The 23403-nt window shown below is 38.4% G+C and overlaps 1 protein-coding gene across 8 annotated transcripts in view; it reads left to right on the forward strand.

Annotated features, from left to right (window-relative positions):
* Window positions 1-502: 502 nt before the first annotated feature.
* The window catches only part of Syngr (synaptogyrin), a 49863-nt gene continuing 26962 nt past the window's right edge, over window positions 503-23403 (forward strand). Inside the window, exons 1-2 of one of the 8 annotated variants that reach the window (XM_067771467.1) lie at window positions 503-578; window positions 6164-6405. In XM_067771467.1, coding sequence (XP_067627568.1) covers window positions 6277-6405 — 129 coding nt within the window. In that variant the 5' untranslated portion in view covers window positions 503-578; window positions 6164-6276. Of the gene's footprint in view, window positions 773-981; window positions 1037-5842; window positions 6406-23403 lie in introns of those variants that run through there. The other 7 variants (XM_067771461.1, XM_067771459.1, XM_067771460.1 and 4 more) reach the window with 7 other exon arrangements.

Here is a 23403-nt window from a genome sequence, read left to right on the forward strand (position 1 = left end):
TTGTGAAATGTAGATTTTTCTTGCATACAAATTATATGAAGAAAAACTGTAGGTACATATTAAAACTCACAGTTACTGAATAGGGCCCCTGCACTCTCCACATTAAAGTTAAAGTTAGTAGGAGCGACAGAAATAACGAGCAGCAAGTAGGGTTCTAAAAGGCTTTTAGTATTTGCCAAGAGGGCAGAGTTTGATCACATTTTCACCGTATGTGTCGAACGCTTGCTTTAAAAGGTCCTTTTGAGCCCGCCAGTCCAATCTAACCTAATTTTACTGTTTACTTCACAACAACTTTTTAGCACTTAATATTATGCCAAAGAGCTTTCAAAAAGCTTTAACACATACTCAGTAATGCCAACCACGACGAGAAAATGTCAAGCGTAAATTGCAGTTTGACACTTACACACTTACACATATATGTATGTACTTCCTTACAGTAACATGATAACTGTTTTCTATGACTTATACGCGAAAACCAAAGACCGAAGAAAACAGTTGGAAAAGCTCACGCAACGATTTCACTACTTTCGGTAAATTACGGTAAATTGAGTGTACTGTTAGTACTGAGTAGCTAACGGGTAACCACAAGCAAAAGTGAAATATTAAGTATACACACACATAGTAAGGAGTTGTTCGAGCCAATAAAACATATCGCACACAACTACATACACGCTTGCTTAAGTAATATGAGCAGAAAGTGAAAAAAACACGAATATTTCAATAAATAATAGAAAGTAAAAAAATTGTATGGTGTTATGCTGATAAATGATAAGTAAAGAAAATTACTAGCAAAAAAAAAACACAAAAATGCTCAATACAGACATAATTGAAAATGTGAATCCACACATACACCCACACCCCCAAAACAAATCCGAAAAAATTCAAGCGCAATTTCTATTTTGCTTTTTTGTTGGAATTTGTAATAATTTTTTTTTATTTTCATACAGAGTACCTAAACTATTTTGAGTGAATGAGCGATTGAATATACAAATGTTGAGCAAAAATGTTAATTTCATTAACATTGCCATGTGAAAGCGTAAGTTCGCGTTAACGGTTATGCGCAAATATACATGATATTACAGTGTTGCGCAAAACAAAAGCAATAATTTAATGGCCAAACATATATATGATAAAAATTGCGTTAATTCCCAGAAGAACTGCTAGGCCGATATAAGTAATTATTTTACAAATATATGGCCATATATTTTAGGGCCTCATTCTCTATTACGAAACGAACTTTCGTTTCGCCTCAGAGACGTATCGTAGTGTATTTGCACTATCTTAAACGATGGCAACATATCATTTGAAAATTGCTTTCGCCTTCCTCTTTGACATAAAGTAAGAAACGCAAAGGCTGAACGAAAATGATAGAGAATACCATTACTAAACGAAGGCGTTTGGAGGCGAATCGTTCGTCTGAGCTATCGTTCGCAATACAGAATGAAGCCCTTAGCAAAGAGGATAGTTATAATAAGAGCCGCCACTCGTTATTTTTTAAGCATTTACTCGATGTAAACTGTGAGGTAGTCGCTACTTTTTTTTTTGGGCGAAATGTTTATAAATGGCTTCTATACATTTTCATGGGGTATTTGTGTTTATTTTTCCGACTGTATTTAATTAATTATTTAATTCTCTTTACAAAAATCACGTTTGCATAAAGTGTCAACACTGCATGGATAAATGGGAGGGAATTCAAAAATGAACCTCATAAAAAAGTATCGACTACCACACATTTTACATCGAGTAACTGCCTAAAAAATAATGAGTGACAGCTCTTATTATATCTATCCTCTTTGCCCTTAGTTTTAGTCATTGAATCATTCGAAATTTTGAGGAAACCTTCGAGGAGAAGAGAAAAAGAGACGGAATTAAATACTCAAAATAACGTGTATTAGAAAGGTAAAGTGAGAGAAAAGCGTCCATAGCGATGGATACAGGGGGAGAGACAGTGTGACAGACAAAGAGACAAAGGAAAAAAAGACAGCATGGCATTAGAGAACGGAAGACAATGAAAAGATAAGATAGATAAAAATGTATAGAATATGATCTAGAGGAGGCAAAGAGTAAGCGTGTAGTGCGAGGACACTCTTCTAGTACATTTTAAAATATTGTAACGATTTTACTTGCAAATCCTCTTATTTGCCCTTCTGCTAAGTTCGAATCACTAAACTGTTGAATAAATAACTCCAATATTGAATAATGGAAAAATGGCCTTTATTAAAGTACTTCACAATAACACTTATACTTTGCAACTAGCTTGCTTAACAACCACTCTTCCAGGCTTTTCCATTCCAGAACTTACTAGTTAGTTTCAGCTACAAAATCGCCAGCCACAATTACGTTTATAACTTCTCATTTGAGTAATAAAAAATAAAATAAATGTAAGGCGCGATAACCTCCGAAGAGATCTAAGGCCGAGCTTATCTTCCAATTTGCGTCGTGCTCCTCTTGATTTTCCCTACAAATTGGCCGGACGGGACCTAGACGTTTTATGCCGACTCCGAACGGCATCCGCAAGGCAGATGAGTTTTCACTAAAGCTTTTCATGGCAGAAATACACCCGGAGCGCTTGCCAAACACTGCCGAGGGGCGACCCCGCTTAGAAAAATTTTCTTCTAATTGAAAAACCTTATTTCTAAAATTTTGATGTTGCTTTGCCCGGGAGTTGAACCCAGGGCATACGGTGTGATAGGCAGAGCACGCTACCATCACACCACGGTGGCCGCCCATTGCACAAATTATTGCCCTCTCTTGTGAGCAATTCAGATAAGATATATGCATGTGTTTGTGCATTGATTCTCCGCTGCTCGTATACGTACATGGTACATATGTGTAGACGCAATTATTGTTTCGTTTATGTAGATACATAATGATTGATCTATGGATGTGCATGATATCACTGTTTAGCATCGGCTTAGACATAGCAGCACCCCTTAGTTTTGCTAATATTCGTAACAATATTTACTTTCTTTAACTGGGAACGTCCAAGTATGCGCAGCAAACAGTTTAGCGGAACCCCATGACGCAATAAAACCAGACAGGTGAAGTTAATATTACAAAATGTAGTCGCATTTGACAATAATCACCCTCATACATTTAAGTGATGCTTCTTCACTTATCTACAGCATTAATTTTTTCAGTATAATAAAAATATACTACATAAAATATGAAGTAACATGCAGAAAAATAACGTCTGCGGTCTGTATTTTCTTTTGAGGGAGGGTTTATTTCCTTTTCGTGAGAATGAATGGCTGGATCTTCAGAGTATCACATTGTCCACAACTAAGTATGATTGATATGATTGACGATCTGTAACAATATCATGAAGCTTCGGATGAGTATCTAGGAGGCTTGTAATACTAAAGCTCGGGATTGATGGTACACGTAGGCTCATTCAGCAGAAAGATGTGGCTAATGTAAAAATATATAGCAGCAGAGATTTTACGGCGTTGCTTCAACAAATTAGAGCTTATATATTTACCTGATGATAAAAAAAAAATAACATAGCTTATCAGAACTTTATTTTAAACAGCTCTGGCCAACCTCTGGAAACGTTTAGACAAACATGAAATACTCCCAGCTGTATGATCGAACCTGACAGACATGGTATTGCTTTTCCCTATCTATCCACCTGCCTCTCCTCTATTTGTCCCTGTTTCTCTCTTATATCTCTGCATTGTCTAGTTATTCTTGATCGAATAATTCAATTTCACTGTCCCTTTCATCCTTCCGTAAATCTTACCGCCTTTTCTCTTACTCTTCCCGCTCTTGATCTTATCCAAGTTTAAATCTCAGTATTACTCTTAATCTTATCCTTATTCTTAATCTTCCTGTTAACCTCTTTTTACTACTTTGTCTCAAACCATTACCCTTATTCTTACTTTTACTCTCACTCTCCATATTCCTCTTACTGTCTTTACTTTTCCGATTTCCCTTCTACTTCTTTTTCCCATCTAATTTCCTCTATTCGTTCATGTGACTGTTTCCAATGTGGATATGTATCGAGTTTGGCCCTTTACAGCACATTATATTACTAAGGTAGTAAAAAAGTACCAAAATAGTACCAAAAATTAATTAAGAACAACGAAATCTCTCAATGTCTTAATCCAGGAGAAAAAGAAGACTTATGCTCAGATGGAATTGCAAATGCCATTTATAAATACCGTCGCTGTTATTCCTGGTATTTAATCCACTGTGTTCTTACACGGTTGTTGTTGAGGCCTCCGCTATGCACTTTTTCTGAAAAAATCTGAAGAAAGAAGTACTAGAAAGCGTATAAGTTTCCTTGAGAGGTGGATACTACTTGACAAACGATTTTTTTCTTGAATGTTCTATAAATGGACTTTTCTTCAGATGTGGATGATAAAATTGTATTGTATACTTGCAAAAAATAGCTTTATTGATATTCAAAGCAACACTTAATTGCATATCTCTGTAAAATAATTATATTTTTCGACACTTTGTTTCATAGTTGGTAGTAATTAATAAGGACCGTGTCCGACTGCTAAAACATCACTGAAAATTCTATGGGAGAAATATAAAACTACGTATTTTGATATATCTCCCGACAATTCAGATAGACCAGTCGACCATGATCGTACAAAGTTCACTTTTGATATAACTTTGCTTATTTACTAACCTAATTTAACCACTTTAGTACAATTTTCAGTAATTCCGATACACATCTCAATTTCAGTTTCATACTAAACTAGAAAAGAAATTAACTATCACAACAGCCCATATCTGGAATTTTTCTCCTTTTATGCGTAGTTCTTGCAAATGAAATCCCAATGCAGCAACCTTGGCAGTGTTAACACTTTGCTCACTGGCACACGTCTATGTCTTATTAGGAGAAGGAAACAAGCATACATAACTTATGTATATACATTTAGGCTGATGGCAGCGTGAGCGCTATCAGCTATGCTAGGTGAGAAGCGATTTATTTTCATATATTTTACAAGCTTGACACGATTCTGGCACCATGACAACTTTTAGAATTTTCCTTAAGAAGTAATTTGCAGATCTTTCTATCTTTGTATCATAGTAACGCTTCCCCTTTCTACTATGTCGTCAGCCTTACAATGGTGGTAGCACATTTATATTTAAGTATTATCGTTAGAAAATTAGATTGAAACTCCATTGCCGATGTGCCCTATGCGATACCATTTTTCTTTCGCGCAGTTTGTGCTCATTTTGCTCAATTTAAAGGAAATTTCTTCGAAAACAGTTTTTTGTCTGCCCTATTGGAGTTTCTTTCACTACTTTTGATGTTGCTTTTATTTTGCACAACACTGTACAAGTGAGCACACATTTATGTGCATTAGACTGGGTCGATTTATTAACCTATATCGCGCCATCGATTTTTCGATAGGATTTGGGCTCAGGAAAAAAAGTTCCACTACGCATACCCAAAAAAATAATTTTTGAGCCTGCAAAATTTCAACGATTTTTTCGATTTTTTATGCTTTTTTTCATTTTCAAGGCTCCAAATCATTTTTTATGTATTTTTTTCGTGTCAATTGGCAAATGCAGTTTTTTGAAAAAAAAAATTTTTCTTTTATGGAGATTTAGAAGATTTTTGGTCGAAAAATCGATTTTTTTTTGCAGGCTCAAAAATTTTTTTTTTGGGTATGCGTAGTTGAACTTTTTTTCCTGAACCCAAATGCTATCGAAAATCGATGGTGCGATATATGTAGGTTAACTTTCGTCCATACAAATCGACCCAGGTTAATGTGCATATACACATACATATGTATATACATATATGTTTGTATGCGTACTGGAATTTCTGATTTCTGTTGTGCTTCTTCAAAACTTTTTCACTGTTATCACGTGCATGTAGATGTGTGCGTTCGTCCTCTAAACTTGTTCGCAGAACGCATGCAAGGGTGTGTGTGTGTAAGACTTTGATTTTGTAATCAAAAGCTGCGAAAAAAGAGCTCCAAAATTTCTTACAGAAAATTTTAACAAAAAACAATTAAAAAGAAAAAAAAAAAATAACCAAAATCTACAATAAAAGTATTATAAAAAACCCTAAAGATATTAAAAACGAAATTAAAAAAGCAAAAATTGCAATAAAAATTTTTTTTTCTTAATTTGTATAAAAACCAACGACTTGCAAATAAACCAAAATCAATAAAGTTAGGAAATTTTTTTTTTTCAGCTTGTTGAAAAAAAAAATTTAACAGTTAAATATCATAAAGTCGTGCAAAAGTTTTTAATTAACGTCAACTGTACAAAGACACCAACAAACATATCCATATAAACACAAACAAAATGGATATTTTAAATCAAATTCTAAATATGAATGCTGGTGGCGCGTATGGCGGTGGTAAAGCTGGTGGCGCCTTTGATCCACTCACGTTCGCCATGAAACCTCAAGTAGTGATACGTGCGCTGTGTTGGGTAAGTTGACGTTGCTGAGAACTTTCATGAGTGTATGTTATTTATATTCTTAAGTCAACACAAATTTTCAAAAATGATATTTACTTACATACATCCATATACATAGGATGGGCTTATTAAAAATAAGTGAAAAGCGACATTTTAAGCCTCAATGTATTATTAAATATGTTAGAAAGTATAGTTTATTGAGTAATGAATAAAATATGTTCAATTTATAATTGAGAAACATACGCAAAATACAATGTAATACTGATAATATATAACAAAGTGTCTGTTACAAAGTATATCACCACTCGAATTATAATATTTCTAAATCCATGTTTTTGCAATGATAAATATGTTTTTCTTTGAATAGAGCTTTTGTCAGAATATCTGCATTGCTTCCAGCCAAAACTCTTTCTCAGGACATGTTAAAGTTTCTTCAGTTGTCAATGGATCATCATCCCCACCATTAGTACCAACTAAACAGACAGAGTTCTGCTTTTGTCTCAATCTGTCTGAACGGCGAAGTTGAACTTGCTTATTTGGACTAAAAATTTCTGTCTGATTTCTTAGCTGATCATCCACCACTTCACTATCGTTCTACTCCACGTTGATGCTCACCTGCTCATCCCCCACTTCATTATCATCACCGAAGGCAGATGAAAAAGATTCTTCAACAAAAGGTTGTTCACAATTCATTTCGGTTTCAACTGTTCCTTCATAAAACTCCTCTTGATTTGATTTTTTATCGACGACAGTATTTTCCATAGGAATTCGAATCCAATCTTGAGTTCGACTCCCTTAACAGTGATGAAAAGTTTCTTCATCAAAAATTACATCTCGGCTGACATCAACTTTCTTTGTAATTGGATTCATAATTCTATATCCTTTAGAGTCTTCTGCATAGCCAATAAAAATTTGCTCTTCTGACTTATAGTCCCACTTCTGGCGTTTCTGTTTAGGAATATGAACAAGAGCAAGACAGCCAAAAACTTTCAAATTTGATAAGTCAGGTTTCTTACCTTGCCATAGTTCTTCCGGGGTACACGCCAGAATAGAATGTGGAGATCTGTTAACCAAATACGCCGCAGTATTGACAGCCTCAGCCCAAAATTGCTTCGGTAAATTTCCTTGTGCCAACGTAGATTTAGCCTTCTCCACCAGCGTCCGATTCATGCGCTCTGCAACCCCATTTTGCTCAGGGTTGTATGCAACGGTAGTTTGATGTTGAATACCAGCTCTCTTTAATTCTGCGCTCAGTTCGTTGTTCAAATACTTCTTACAATTATCAGTTCTGAGAATTTTAATTCTGTACCCTGTTTGGTTTTCAGTTAACATCTTGAACTTCTTGAAAACTTGTGTCACATCTGATTTGGATTTGATGAACCTAACGAAAACCTTCCTCGAAAAATCATCAACAAGCGTCATAAAATATTTGCTCCCACTGAATGATGCTATTTCCATTGGACCACATAAATCGCTATGTACCAATGCTAACTTTTCGTTTGTCCGATGACCTTCTTTCGGAAAAACACTTCTTCGCTGCTTCGCCTTCGCACACGGAATACACACACCAGGAATTTTTTCTGATGTGAAATCAACGCGATGCACCATGCCGTTTCTTAATAAACCGATTGCGGTCGAATTTAGATGTCCAAGGCGATTGTGCCATAATTCGTACGAGGCCGTAGCTTTTGCTGTCATTGCGTTATTCATGCGCCATGTTGTACATTGAAGCTTATACATACCATTTACCTTTTCAGCTACGCCTACAAATATCCCTTTTTTATTTAAAATTGTTCAGCCATTGTCATCAAAAACCAGTTTGTTTCCCTTAAAAACCATCTCGCTGACTGAGAGTAGATTAGTTGCAAGTTCTGGAACATGTAGAACTTTTCCGATATCAACAAACGCTTCGAAACCCTTGCTTGACGTGTTAAGCCGCATACTTCCTTGGCCAGTAGCTTTAGTCGTTTTGCTATTTGTCATCTTTATTTCCTCTTTAAAAATATCGGTTGTATAATTATTTAACCAATCAAATCGCCTAGTGATATGAGCAGAAGCACCACTATCAATGTACCAGCTATTCTCCTCAACAAAACCAGAGACAAAAGCGGAATGGTCATTCATATTTTTCTTTTCCTCACCGATATTTTTTGATTTTTCTTTGCGGCAATTCTTTGCAATATGTCCAATTCCATTGCAGTTGTAGCATCTTACCTTCTTAGATTTTTGATTTTTGGTGAAAAATGCCGTTGCACGAACATCTTGCAGAAGCTTCGTCTTTACAAAGTCTCCGGTTATCGCTATTCCACAGCTTTGCAAACCCAAAATCATAGGTCTATATTCGTCAGGTAGTCCAGCAAGAAGCAATGAGCCCACCCATTCTTCAGAAACTTTGAAATTGATAGCGTTCAGCTTATTCGCCGTTAAAACAATGCCATTCACATATTCAGCAACATTGCTGCAGTCCACTAATTTAAAACTTGTAAGCTGCGCTAGTAAACTGCATCTCCTTGAAAGACCGTTGTCTTCAAATATTGATTGTAGCTTGCACCAAGTTTCATTCGCCGTTTTCGTATTCTCAATATGCACAAAATTGTCTCCACCAAGAGCCAGGACAATTTTCCCTCGAGCTCGCACGCTCGCCTTGCATTCAGTTTCGGAGAGTTCCTCAAAATTCTTACTGACTCCAACGATTTCCCAAAGCTCGTCCATCTCTAAAAGGGTGCGCATTGCAAACGCCCATTGCACATAATTATCGCGTCTCCTCAGTTTTTCAATCTTAGGCCAATTGCCGGAGCTCGCCATTTTAAAGAATCAAAAAGGAAAAAAAAAAATTTCAGAAAAACTCAATTCAGCAGGCCCATAACCTGTTAGAAAGTATAGTTTAATGAGTAATGAATAAAATATGTTCAATTTATAATTGAGAAACATACGCAAAATACAATGTAATACTGATAATATATAGCAAAGTGTTTGTTACAAAGTATATCATAATTCGTACTCTAACAAAATATAATTATATTATATGGAATTTTTGGGGATTCCGATTACTTTGCACCTCCTGCTAACGTTCGAATCGCTGAACTGTCGAATAAAAAACTTTAACATTCTGTATTGAAAAATGCTCATTATTTAGACTACTTTGGGAGTAGTACTCCAATAATAGCGTGTTTCATTCATACTGATTACTGATTCCCCAGCTTGCGCTGTTTTTATACTCTCGGTTACCTCATTCGCCCATTTCTTCTAAGGTCTAGACGTCTCACGAACATGCCTACGAGAACAGTTGTTGCTCATGCTTGGTTATTTAGCTATATTCATGTGTATCTGTAGTTTATATTTTTCTTCTAGCTACATATATGCGTAGGTATGCGTGAGTAACAGCTTCTGCTCTTATGTGTACATATGTGTATGTGAAATAATGGCTTCGCTTCGAGCTGCTGGTTATGTGTGTGGAATATTCTTTGTTGTCTTTTACATAAGTGTGGCTGTTTGCTTCATTGTGTACATGCACATAAGTGTAGCTGCTTGCTTTTTTTGTTGTTGTGGTTATTTACTAACATCATAGTGACGCTAATAATAGTATAGACAATAATATAGAGGTCCCAGGTTGACGTGACGGGAAAATTACACTGGTTAGACTTTGCGTGTCAGAGAAAAAAAAGTGATCTCGGAAAAAATGATTACCGAAATGTTCTTGAAATGAATGCTGAAATTATCACGAATCTGTCCTAACATGACCCTGCAAATAATGTTGAAACTTTAAAATCTAAACGATTTTGAGAAAGTTCCGAAATAACCCGAGAAATATCCTGAAGTTTTTCAAAAATAGGACTCCAAATGATTATACACTGATACCGAAATAATCCTTAAATAATCACAAAATAGATCCCAATACGGCTAATGTGAAATAGCTCCAAAATTATCCAGACATCGATTTAAAAGTCGATCCGAAATGATCATGAGCACAATCCAGTAGCGGTAGCGCAATACTTTCGAAATTATCACCAAGCACTCTCCCTAATCAGTCCTGACTTCTCGGCCGATAAATCCAGATGGCAGACCAACAGACGCGCACGTAAGCACAAATACAACGCGTCTCCCATTACGATCACCTCCACAGAGAAGTCATCAAACTTGCTAAACCATATAAAGCAGTAGGCCCGGGCGGGATTGCCGTACCGTCGATTAAAAACCTTCGCTATTAGCTTTCCAGTTTTTCAGTTTCCTCGGCGTTCTTATTTACAACTCGGACGTGGAAAATGTCAGCAATATTGGACATCTACGTCGATAATATTACGCTACCGACTGTCGTACACCTAAAAATAATATATTCGATCAGGACCTACATATTGGCGAGCATGCAGCTGCAATTGTACCTGAAGTGCAGATATGTAACAAAATTCCCTAGTCTCTTGCTGACATTACTCGGCGTAAAGACAAAGAAACGCTCATAGACATTTATAAAGCCCAAAAGAATCGCACTGGAGTCAACTGCAGGCCTGTCAAAACACCGTGATCACAACTGCCACGGAATGTCTTCTTATGTCTCCTGTGAGGCGAAAATCCTCCCCATAAATGAGTGAAATGAAATGCTGAATAAATAGTTTCTGTTTAATACCCATTAACATTTTCATTCCAACAGACATCTGATTGAAGGCGCCACGCCTCCCAAGAACGGAGGTCTTTGGATAATGCGATAAAAAACACGTACCGTTAAAACTTTGGTGCTAAAGTGCAACAATGAAAAGATTAGGTGACGAAAATTTTGGAATTTAGTAAAAAATTACATCTCCTTACAACCAAAATTGTGGCTTTTCCGTATATATTGTGACGAATATTAGCATCACTAAGTGATGCTCACATCACTAAGCTGATACTAAGTAAATAAAGGCCCAACAGCAATAAAGTAAGCTGCCATTCTTGTGTACATCAAATCAATCATCATTTACTCACATACATACAAGACAACGGAGAGATACGCACAAACACATGTAATCACCAGCCGAAGGAGTACTCACATGTACACACGCATATGGTTACAAACTACAAATATACATATATATATGTGGTAACCAAGCATGAAGTTCACGAAATTACTAGACCTTAGGAGAAATGGATGAACGAGGAAACCGAGGGTATAAAAGCAGCGCAAGCTGAGGCATGACTAATCAGTTTGATTTAAACACGCAATTAGTTGTGAAGTAAGAGTTATTATGAAGTACTCTCAAAGTAGTCTAATAAAGACCATTTTGTATTATTGAATATTGGAGTTGTTTATTCAACAGTTTAGCGATTCGAACATTAGCAGGAGGTTTGGAAAAAGCGGAATTTCACTATATTCGTTACAATATACTCGTAATTGTGGTATGTGGTGTTATGCGAATGAAAGATGACGCTCCGGCTGAGAAAGTGTTTCTATCGGAACCCGCCTATGGAAGCAAAGGAAGAGGGCGGCCCCAATTCGCTGTAAGGACCAGGTGGAAAACGATTTAAAAACCCTTGGTGTGACCAATTGGCGCCAGTTGGCAGATAAAAGAAGCGACTGGCGCGCTTTGCTGGATGGCCATAACCGTTTAGACGGTTAAGCGCCAATTAAGTAAGTAATTGTGGTAACATTAAGAACTCAGATGTGCTGAATGCCCGCGGTAAAGAAGATCTTTTTAGGTGTTGAAGGGCCCTGCATCATGCACGAGTCTATCAGGTGACCACCAACTAAACTGCCGGGTGCACAATAATGCACTTCACTGTATTTTATGCTTCATTTGTTTCGTAAATATATATGTATTCATGAATGTATATGGAAATGTATCTCTCAAAACTACGCACATCTAATCGTCATCTGTTTGCCCTTCAACTGCACAGCTGAGCAGTTTACAATGCTTCTTCGTTCATTCGCTCGCACAAGGGCATACAAGGCCTCTCCCATTCATAACTTTTGTTTATTACTAGTTAGTTATTTGTTGCTGACATGCAAATATTTAAATTATAAAATGCAGTTGGGGAATATTTTTATGTGGAAAAAAGTTCTCCTCAATTACAGCTAAGCAACAAATTAAATACGCCTACACTTTCTTCTTGCTTAGTTCACAAGTGATAGTTTTTTGTTGGTTAGTAGTCACCGCTTCTCGTTATATATTTGGCAAAGGGCTATTGCTGTTGTTGTTGTAGTATAGCTTGTCTAAGGATAGCGTGATTCGTTGAACTATATTTGTTTTTTTTTTTTCAAGGAATAATTCCTAGAATTGAATGGAAATGGAACGATAAGCCAAGACAGGCAATAATAGAAGGTGTATAATAGGAAAGTTTTATCTAGATTAAACGATAGTCTATCTAGATTCCATCGAGAACAGCTCACGAGACAGCTGATGCAAAAGCAATCTTCGACCGGATGAACGTGGCAGCAAAATATTCACATGTTGTGAAACTATAGGTTTTCTGGAAAACAACTGCTACAGTAAGGACTGTCGCGCTGTCTCCGAAGAAAAGGGCGGTGTCTGCAGGTGCACGGTCCCCGCGGACGCAACAATGGGGCATATTGGAGCATCTACTTAGAAGAAAGAAACCTGGGAGCGACGTGAAAGCCGGCGCTCACTCCGGGATCGCTTTACCATTCCTTCAGCGTGCCGTTGCATTCTCCTTTTTTGATGCTCCTGCGTCCAGGACACGCTTTTTTGCACGTATGATTTCTATGAATTGCTGATTTATTGCCTCTTCGGCTTGCTCCAATTTTTATCGGTTCAGGTCAAATCATGAGCATTTGAAGAAGTTGTGTTCAGCAGCATCGTCCTTGTCTGCATCGACGTAAACGCACTTTGACATTTTTTTCCTCACAGGTATTTTTCGAAGTATTTATGTACGGAGAACATGGTCGGGAGTCTGCCTTACGAGTAACTAGATTACCACCTTCTATGATAAAGTTTCAAAACAAGCGTTTATCAGCATGGGGTTTTTGTTAGGAGTATCGACTCTGATTTTTCAGCTGCCAGCTTGAGACCACATATGCCATGACCTGATTGAACTTTCTGTGTGCTTCTTACGTGTTTCCGGCTGTACTAACTGCAGCAATTTTGTACACGTATCCGACTAAAAGTGAATCGTGTGGCATTTCAAGATTGAACTAATCATCGGAGCTAACGTTCAATAGGTTCGGGGCAAGAAATGAATTCAAGAGAAGCCCTTTAAAGGACGGGCGAAATCCTTCGTGGCTCAAATATCCCAATCGTTGCATAAAGCATATCTTCCTTCCACAAAACTCACAAAAAAAGAGCTGAAAGTGTATCTCGCAAGGAATGAGGAAATCAGTTGCTGTCATTAAAGAACGAATATGCGCATTTGCTTCTTGACAGCGAAATTTTAAGTACATACTGCTCTACAAGTATCGGGTACCCCATAGTATCGTATTGAAAATAGTCGATACTCAAAATATTTATATGAGATCTCAATATATCTTTGGATGTTCAAAATATATGTTGCATAAGGGCTCTTATTTTCGCTTCGTTTTTCGTTCTACAAACTTTATGTAGCAAGACCGCACATAAACCACACATTCAACTCATCTCTCAAAGCGAACTGCGCGTTCTTTCGATTCGCGAAATAAGTTAGACGGGGCAAACATAAAGAGCAGCCCATTTGTCGATTAGCTCTTTCCTTGCATGTATGTTGCCATTTTTTACCGAAAGTTCGATACAAGGCTATTGTCGAAATACCCGATGCCAAAAAGTATCGCTATAAAAGTATCGAGTATAAAGAATCGGTATCGAATGTCAAAAGTATCGAGCATTGTAAGTAAAGCCGGAGTCATTGGTGCCGTATGTAGTATCGCTGTATCCGTATCCCTAACGTAATCAGCTGTTTATCGTTACGACGGTAAACCAAAACCCAATTGGTTGGCTACGATACGGTTACGACCTTAGCGGCACCAATAATCGATTGCATTGATTCTCATAGGGTTGGTCGAATCAGCTGTTAAAAGGTTACCGATACGGTTACCGATAAAGCACCAATGTCTCCAGCTTAAAGTATTGTATCGTAATTCGTGACCTAATCTGTTTTGGCTAGGTCATGCTATGCGAATAGATGTAGATCCTCCCGTTCCTATTGGTTCGGGTATTTGGAAGCTAATGACGGTGAAGATCTCCGAGTAGTTGATAGAGGCAAGTGGAGAACGAATCGATCTCCCTTGGTGCATCCTATTGGCTAGAGTTATCGCGTCACAGGAATAACTGGCGTGATATGTTACACAGTGGCCGAAATCGCCTTGTCGGTTAAGCGCTAATAATAAATGACAGTAATGATGATGATCATCATATATATTATTTCTAATTGTTGTTTTTATGTACGGGTCCCTTTTTCGCTCTTATTTGGAATCCAAAAACTATAAATAAAGTTTTGGTTGTAAAGATGGAGATTCGGGCTATTAGCGAGCTTTGGGCAATTTTGGTCGTAGTGCTTTTGTTTAGCTATATTTTATTAAAATAATTTGTTAAAGATAAACGATTGTGAGCACACAAAGAAATCCATTTGTGCTATGGCACTATTGTGAATATTGCACTGCATTACCGACAGCTGCTATTGTACGCTAGATGGCAGCACAATCTATATTGCATGCTAGATGTTATAAGTTGATAGAACAGCTGATTTCTGTTGATAATTGATAAGATACTTTTATATTGGTTGTGCAAGATGCGCACGGGTAAGGCTCGTAATAATAAATCGAAACTCATTCTGAAGCAGCGTGTCCATTCAATTGTATTAGATGACCTAACCAACTCTCCTCGTTTCCGTTCTAACTATTTTCTATACGATGATGAATTGTTTTACATTATCAGCACAAACTGCTTTGCAAACAGTCTTTCTACGTCATACCAACTTGTTGCTTTTTTATATTTTCTTTGTAACACTTTTTTTGTTACATAAATTTACACTCTTCATCAGTAGAAGTGTCTACGTAGTTTTATGTTGCCGATAAGAATTTTAATTTGATTCAAAATGAGCCATTCGACCGTAAGGAGTTTTCTTACTTGGTCATCAAGAGCGTAGTCCTAGTTGGTTTAAGTAATATGAATACAGTTACAAATGACGCCTACTCACACATATCCTTGTAAACTTGGCCTTGACGATTGTCGACAGTCGATTACCGACTACAATATACACTGTAAAGAGACCAACAAAAATAAAATCTAATCGCTTTTGTCGCTACTTTCCAAACTGGGTCACCATACCTACCATACTTTCAACTTTTATGCACAACCTTCATTTTTCACTATTAAATCTGTAGCTGATGATTCACTTGCACATAAAGTGATGATGGCGGCGCCAGTGTTGCCACATTTTTTTCTTTAGCTTTTCGGTCTACATTGACATAAGCGGGTTGTAGTGATGTGCTTTTGTTCCAGATTTAACAAAACATAAAAATGCATAGAGCAAATGAATAAATGTCAAAGATGGTTAATAGACATACATACATATGTATTTAGATGTGTATGTATGTACATAAATATATTCTCTATATTATACCATCATGCTGGTATGGCAAGGCTTACGTAAGCCTAATCAATAATTTTCACATTTCATTGTCGTTTGTGTGTGGGTGTAAGGTTATGTTTCTCAACTAAACACTGATAAGGCAGATTTAATTGCAGAGATGTTTAAACAAGCACTAAGGACATTTATGTACTGTGCTGAAGGTAAATTGGATGGCTTTTCGTGCAAAGGAATTAATTGGGGTAGTTGGATAGTTTTAGTAAAATGTGGTTGTTTGTCAAACATATTTTAACAGATACTTGGCAAAGTATGCTTATAAGGCGCGTTGGGTTAAAAAGCTAGTATACGGAAAGAAAAATTTCAGCATAGATAATGAAGTAATTTTTAATCGTTAGATGTACGACAACAATTTTCTTCCACTTTAATAAGACCGATAACCAACAAAGAAATACTTATGCCAACAAACGCAACTGTGGGCTGAACGAAAAGTTCTTTAAAATACCCATCAACACTAAATATTGGTGTACGAAGAAGATTTAGTGATGAACTGTTTGTCCCTTGAACGTTCGCCGTGGTCGTTTTCAGAAAAATAGTTCTCACACGAGGCTTGGCTTTGAACTGAGTAGGAGTTGCAAAGTAAAGTCCTTTCTCAACGAACGGAAATTACGCTCTTAATACTTGTCCTTATGTATGGCTCGGAATAATGTACGGTGTCTGGAGAAATATGGTCCTCTCCGTGATCGGAGCGACAGCGAATATCGAAGGATGTACAATGATGAGCTGCAAGAGCTTTACTCAGGTACGAAGATAGTGGAGCAATTAAAAGTGCAATGGCTTCGCTGGCTATGTAGGTTAAGTTATGCGAATGAACGGCCACGCTCTGGCAAAGAAAATATTTCAATCGATATTGCAGTCTGGAAGCATTCCAATTCCATGGAATGACTATACCAAATATTGGATTCTTGCTTCAAATAGATAAGAAGATACATTGAACTTAAATCTATGCCAGTAGGGGGCGTGGCACTTTCCAACTTTTCCAAAATTCTTTATAGACATACTGGGTGATCAAGTAAGCCTACTGAATTTTTTTTCAAGATTGGTGGAGTGCTTTGTACGCCCATAGGACACACACACACATTCATTTATATTTATAGGATTTTCCCAAACTAGGGATGTGAACTATGTAGGTGGTGCAATGGCCCCTTCGCCCAGAATCCCATGCACAGAAATCTTCGGGGAGTAGGGAATCCATATACTGACACTGACTCAGAGATCTTGTTCAAAATTTGATGGAACGGACAAATGCTCGCAGGCTTCTATGGGTCGAACTTCAAGAAATCGATAACAACGGAATGCTACCCCACTATTTTTCAGACAGAGAGCCATACAATTGATGTTTGCTGTAGATAGTGTCTACGAAGAGGCTTATCCTCTACGAGTATCCTCATTATGTCAGGCAGCCAGACCTTACGTGCCTTGCAGTCTTAAACATATACTTTTTAACTAGTTTATGCATGCATTACAGTCCTTAAAGATCTGGGTGCCTAAAATAAGGCTTTGTTAGGCTGTGTGCCTGGTCATCAGGGGCATTAAGAGTATGAACAGGCAGACTATCTAGCCAAGCAGGGTGTTTTAGCAGCATTCTATGTTTCAGTGCCCTTCTGTGAACTCACAAAGGATCACAATAGGGAAACCATAAGTAACTGGGAAACAAAGCAGTTCACACGACACTGTATTGAATGACCAGGGTAAAGGGGTCACACTAGGCGTAGTCACCCTTCACTTACCCCTAGAGTGGCGGCGTCACCCCTCATGCACTTCAGAATTCTGCAGTTCAACTGTAATGGACTAACTGGGAAGATTACGGAGATAGTCGATTTCATGAAGCGGCACAACATCCGCATTGCTGCGATTCAAGAGACTAAACTCACAGCAAGATCTGCATTGCAGACCTGCTCTGGTTATAATGTCCACAGGAAAGACCGCGAGAGCGGAAATGGAGGCGGCCTCGCGTTTATTATACACCACTCTGTGCAATATCATATATTTGATCCTGGCATCGACCGCAGTGACAATGTCTTAGAACGTCAAGGCCTATCTGTCCGGTCAGGCGATGCAAATCTAGAAATCATCAACATCTACATCCCTCCTGTCACCTGTTGCCCCAGTGGATACCGCCCTAATATCGAGGCCTTACTCACTGGCAACAATCGCATTAGCTTAGGCGATTTCAATGCCCATCACGACCTATGGCATTCAAACTTGCGGGCGGACAGTAGGGGTGAGATGTTGGCGGATCAAATAGACGAAACGACGTTCTGCACAATAAACGGAGACGCCCCCGCACGTATGGTAGGAAGCTGTCATAGCTCGCCAGATATCTCAATCGTGAGCGCAGAACTCGTAAACTGCGTCAACTGGCAGCCGATGGTAACATTGGCATCCGACCACCTGCCCATACTTATTTCGTTCGAGCGTACCGCCGACTTCATCGTCACCGAAAAACGCACTTTCATAAACTTCAAAAAAGGAAAGTGGGAAGAATATAAATCTGCAACATACAGCAGCTTTGCTGCCCTCCCTATCCCGACTGATGTCCGCCAAGGGGAGCGTGCCTTCCGTAAGGTCATTGAATCCGCCTCGGCACATTTCATTCCCGCCGGGTGAATTCCCGAAATCCGACCCCACTTCCCGGCGGAGGCCGCGATCTTAGCGAGGGAACGCGACCTTATAAGACAGCTTGATCCAGGCGACCCCCAAATAAGGGATATAAACCAACGCATCAGATTGCTTGTGGACGAACACAAGCGGGCGAAATGGGAAGAGCACCTAAGAGGTTGTAACCTCTCTACCGGTGTGGGTAAACTTTGGTCCACTGTAAAGTCCCTATCGAATCCGACTAAGCACAAAGACAAAGTTTCCATCGCCTTTGGCGATAAGGTGCTGTCGGATGCGAAAAAATGCGCGAGCGCTTTCTGCCGACAATATATAATGCATCCTACGGTCGACAAAGATAGACGGAGAGCCAATAGACATGCACATAAACACAAACTCAGCGCGTCACCAATTACCATCACCGCTAGAGAGGTTGAGGACGCCATTGCTCGCGCTAAACCATCCAAAGCAGTGGGCCCAGACGGCATAGCTATGCCGATGCTTAAAAACCTAGGGAAAGAGGGTTTCAAATATTTAGCGCATGTCTTCAACCTGTCTCTTTCCACCTTTGTCATACCCGAGAAATGGAAAATGGCCAAGGTGGTCCCGCTACTAAAGCCTGGGAAACCAGCTAACGTAGGTGAGTCATATCGTCCGATATCTCTCCTATCGCCAGTGGCAAAGACGTTTGAAGCCATTTTGCTCCCTTATTTCCAAGCACATTTGCAGCTAGCCCCTCATCAGCATGGCTTCAGAAAACTCCATAGCACTACCTCCGCGCTAAATGTCATTAGCACCCAGATAAATTGCGGTTTGAATCAATATCCCCACCATAGAACAGTACTCGTAGCGTTAGACCTATCAAAAGCGTTTGATACGGTCAACCATGGCTCGTTACTGCAAGATCTGGAAGGGTCCACCCTTCCCCCATGTCTTAAAAGGTGGACCGCAAATTGTCTGGGTGGTCGGCAGGCATCGGTGCAATTCAGAAACGAAACATCAAAACAAAGGAGAATTAAACAAGGGGTGCCACAGGGTGGTGTCCTATACCCGCTTTTGTTTAATTTCTACATATCTAAGCTACCTTCACCACCGGAAGGAGTCACAATCGTTTTCTACGCCGATGACTGCACAATAATGGCCACAGGCCCAGGCCCAAAGATCGATGAGCTATGCAATAAAATAAACGGCTATCTCCCTGATCTCTCCAGTTTTTTCGCCTCGCGAAACCTGGCATTGTCACCGACTCAATCTTCCGCGACCTTATTTACAACATGGACGCCCCAAATGTCGACCATATTGAACATCCACGCCGATGGCACTACGCTACCGACTGTCCTACACCCCAAAATCTTGGGTGTGACGTTTGATCAGGATCTACATTTTGGTGCGCACGCAACCGCAATTGTTCCAAGAATTCAGAGCCGTAATAAAATCCTCAAATCCCTTGCTGGCAGTACCTGGGGAAAAGATAAAGAAACGCTCTTGACCACATACAAAGCAATTAGCCAGCCGATTACGTGCTACGCGTCACCCATATGGTCGCCAAGCCTAAAAACCACCCACTGGAAGAAACTACAGGCCTGCCAAAATACTGCTCTCAGAATCGCCACAGGCTGTCTTCTTATGTCCCCAGAACACCATCTGCATAATGAGGCGAGAATACTCCCCATCAGGGAGAGAAATGAGATGCTGACCAAACAGTTTCTGTTGAATACCCAGAAACCTGGGCATCCCAACAGACATCTGATTGACGAACCAGCACCGCCTAGGGGCCTAAGGAGTCATCTCCGTAAGCATTTTGAGGAAATACGGCACCTGAGAACCCAGTCGTATGAAGCGGAAAAACAGAAGCAGGTCCTTGGTGAACTCCATAGACAGGCGTCGGACCTTTATGTCGGGAATTGCCCGGTGAATCCAGTACTTGAAGAAAAATATCCAGAACTCGCAGAAGAGGAACGCATACTCCCCAGGGAAACGCGTGTCACTCTTGCTCAACTTCTTTCTGAATACTGTAACAGGTTAAACTCTTACCTATCCAGAATCAACCCCGACATACAAAATGTATGCCCTGCTTGCAATGTGTCCCCACATGACACCAACCATCTCTTTAATTGTAATGTGGAACCAACGCCTCTAACACCCCTTTCCTTATGGTCCACCCCTGTTGAAACGGCAAGTTTCCTTGGACTCCCGTTAGAGGATATTGATGACAATTTGTGATCGGTCGCGGCTATTTAGGTGGGGCGAGCATTGCTACAACAACAACAACCAGGGTAAAGGCGAAAATCGTTCATTCTCCCAACAACGAGGGTATCATCAAAACTCATTAATCTAAGCAGAGAGCACATACGAAGTTTCACTGGGTACTATACGGGACAGTGTAGTCTACGATATTCCCTAAGGAAGTTAGATCTATCCGATACACAAATCTGTCGCTTTTGTAAGGGGAAAAGGCAGAGACTCTCCCATTTAAATGGCGTGACTCTTATGATGATATAGAGCGCAAAGCCTGAAGAGGTACTTAAATACATTGAGAGCCTCCACATTATGGTGGGTCGTATGGACAAAAGTTAACAGATATCACGCCATCGATTTTTCGATAGGATTTGGGCTCAGGAAAAAAACCTCACTACGCATACGCAAAAAATAATTTCCGAGCCTGCGAAATTTAATTTTTTTTGCCTTTTTTCGATTTGACTTTTAAGGTTTTTTTTTAAAAAAATTTCATATGTTTACCCTGTCCGACCCAAAAATGTCCGCTAAAACTTTGGCAATAACAGTTTAAAAAAAAAAAATTATTTCTTAAAAAAAAAATTTTTTTTTTAAATCAAAGTCGAAAAAAAGTAAAAAAAAATGAAATTTCGCAGGCTCGAAAATTATTTTTTTGGGTATGCGTAGTGGAACTTTTTTCCTGAGCCCAAATTCTATCGAAACATCGATGGCGCGATATCGGTTAATAAATCGACCCAGTCTACTCCACATACAGTAATAGGCTGAAAGGTAAAGCAGATCTAAATAAAGATCGCAATGCATCGATAGTAATAGTATTAGTCATGTGTTTCTTGTAAACTACTTCTACTTCCGATTTCGCTTCCCATTCTAATAAAATAAGTTTTAATTTCGATTTCGGTAAACTTATTTCCGTAACAACCCTAATGTGTATGTCAAATCGCATTTTGCATTACTCATACGCCCTGTTTGGCTGAAGCCCTACGAATAGGTTGCATGCATTTTTTTTGTTCATATGCCAATATTTTTAGTAGGATGTTTATTTTAATAATAATGTTGTGTTTATTTTTAATAATCTATATAATTTTTCTTTTCTACATTATTATTATTATTATTATTTTTATACCTTTCATGAAAATGAAATGGTATATTAATTTCGTCACGAAGCCCAAAATTGTAAGTCCTTAAAGGAAAATAGATAGACCCACCATTAAGTATACCGAAATAATCAGGATGAAGAGCTGAGTTGATTTAGCCGTGTCCGTCTGTCCGTCTGTCTGTTTGGATGCAAACTAGTCCCTCAATTTTTTAGATATCTTGATAAAATTTGGCGAACGGGTGTATTTGAGTGTCCGATTAGACATTTGTCGGAACCGGCCGGATCGGATCACTATAGCATATATCCTCCATACAACCGATTTTTCAGAAAAAGAGGATTTTTGTCATATCTTCCTCAATTGAACAGATTGAAAATTCAAACTTCACCATATACTTTCGTATATTGCACATATTGTTGTCTGAAAAAATTGATGAGATCGGTCGTATATATAGTATATATCCCCCACAACCGATTGTTCAGATAAGAAACTTTTTGTAATTACTGCCCTATTTTAAGAGCTAGAGGCTTCAAATTTCAAGGAATGCCTAGGTATATAGCATATATTGATGTTTGAAAAAATTATAAAGATCGGTGGTATATATAGTATATATATGGTGGTATATATAGTATATATATATATTTTCGAAATTTTAGCCCCATTTTAACAGCTAGAAGCTTCAAATTTCACCGAATGCTTATATTATAGCATATATTGTTGTCTGAGAAAATCATAGAGATCGGTTGTATATATAGTACATATCTCATACAACCGATTGTTCAGATAAGAAACTTTGCGCAATTTCTGCCCCATTTTAACAGCTAGAAGCTTCAAGTTTCACCAAATGCTTACGTATATAGCATATATTGTTGTCTGAAAAAATCATAGCGATCGGTGGTATATATAATATATATATGATGGTATATATAGTATATATATATATTAGGCCGGGTCGATTTGTGGGGAGGCAAAAAAATCGCCCATTGCTCTGTGAAAATCATATTCTAGGGATCAAAATAAGAATCTTTGCCGAAGGAACCATACCTCAAAAACGAATTCTGATGTCCCCCCCTTTGGGTCGTAGGGGAAAATTTTGAAAAATCCCACTTTGAAATGCCTAAGTTTTTTCTTTTTGGAGTTTATTTTTCTCTTTAGAAATTTATTTAGTCAGAACATATGTAAATGAAAAAATGAATTTAACTTAGTAATAGAAAAGAAATTAAAAAAAAATATTAGAAATTAGCGTTTTTACAACCCCCTTTTAAAACAAAGGCATCACTGTGATGCATTTGCATGTCGTAAACATAGTTGTGCGGGTTTTTTATTCAACCGTTTTAAAAAATGATGGTATCAATGTGACACAATTGCAGATCCTAAAATTGCTTTTGTTGTTTTAAGCCACCACAAGACAAAGCAGGTAGAATTGAAATTGCCCTTACTCAAAAGTTCGACCCAAAGGGGGGACATCAGAATTCGTATTAGAGGTATGGTTCCTTCGGCAAAGTTTCTTATTTTGATCCCTAAAATACGATTTTCACAG

Source organism: Eurosta solidaginis, chromosome 3 (genome assembly GCF_040869045.1).
Source record: "Eurosta solidaginis isolate ZX-2024a chromosome 3, ASM4086904v1, whole genome shotgun sequence".
NCBI classification, from domain to species: domain Eukaryota; kingdom Metazoa; phylum Arthropoda; class Insecta; order Diptera; family Tephritidae; genus Eurosta; species Eurosta solidaginis.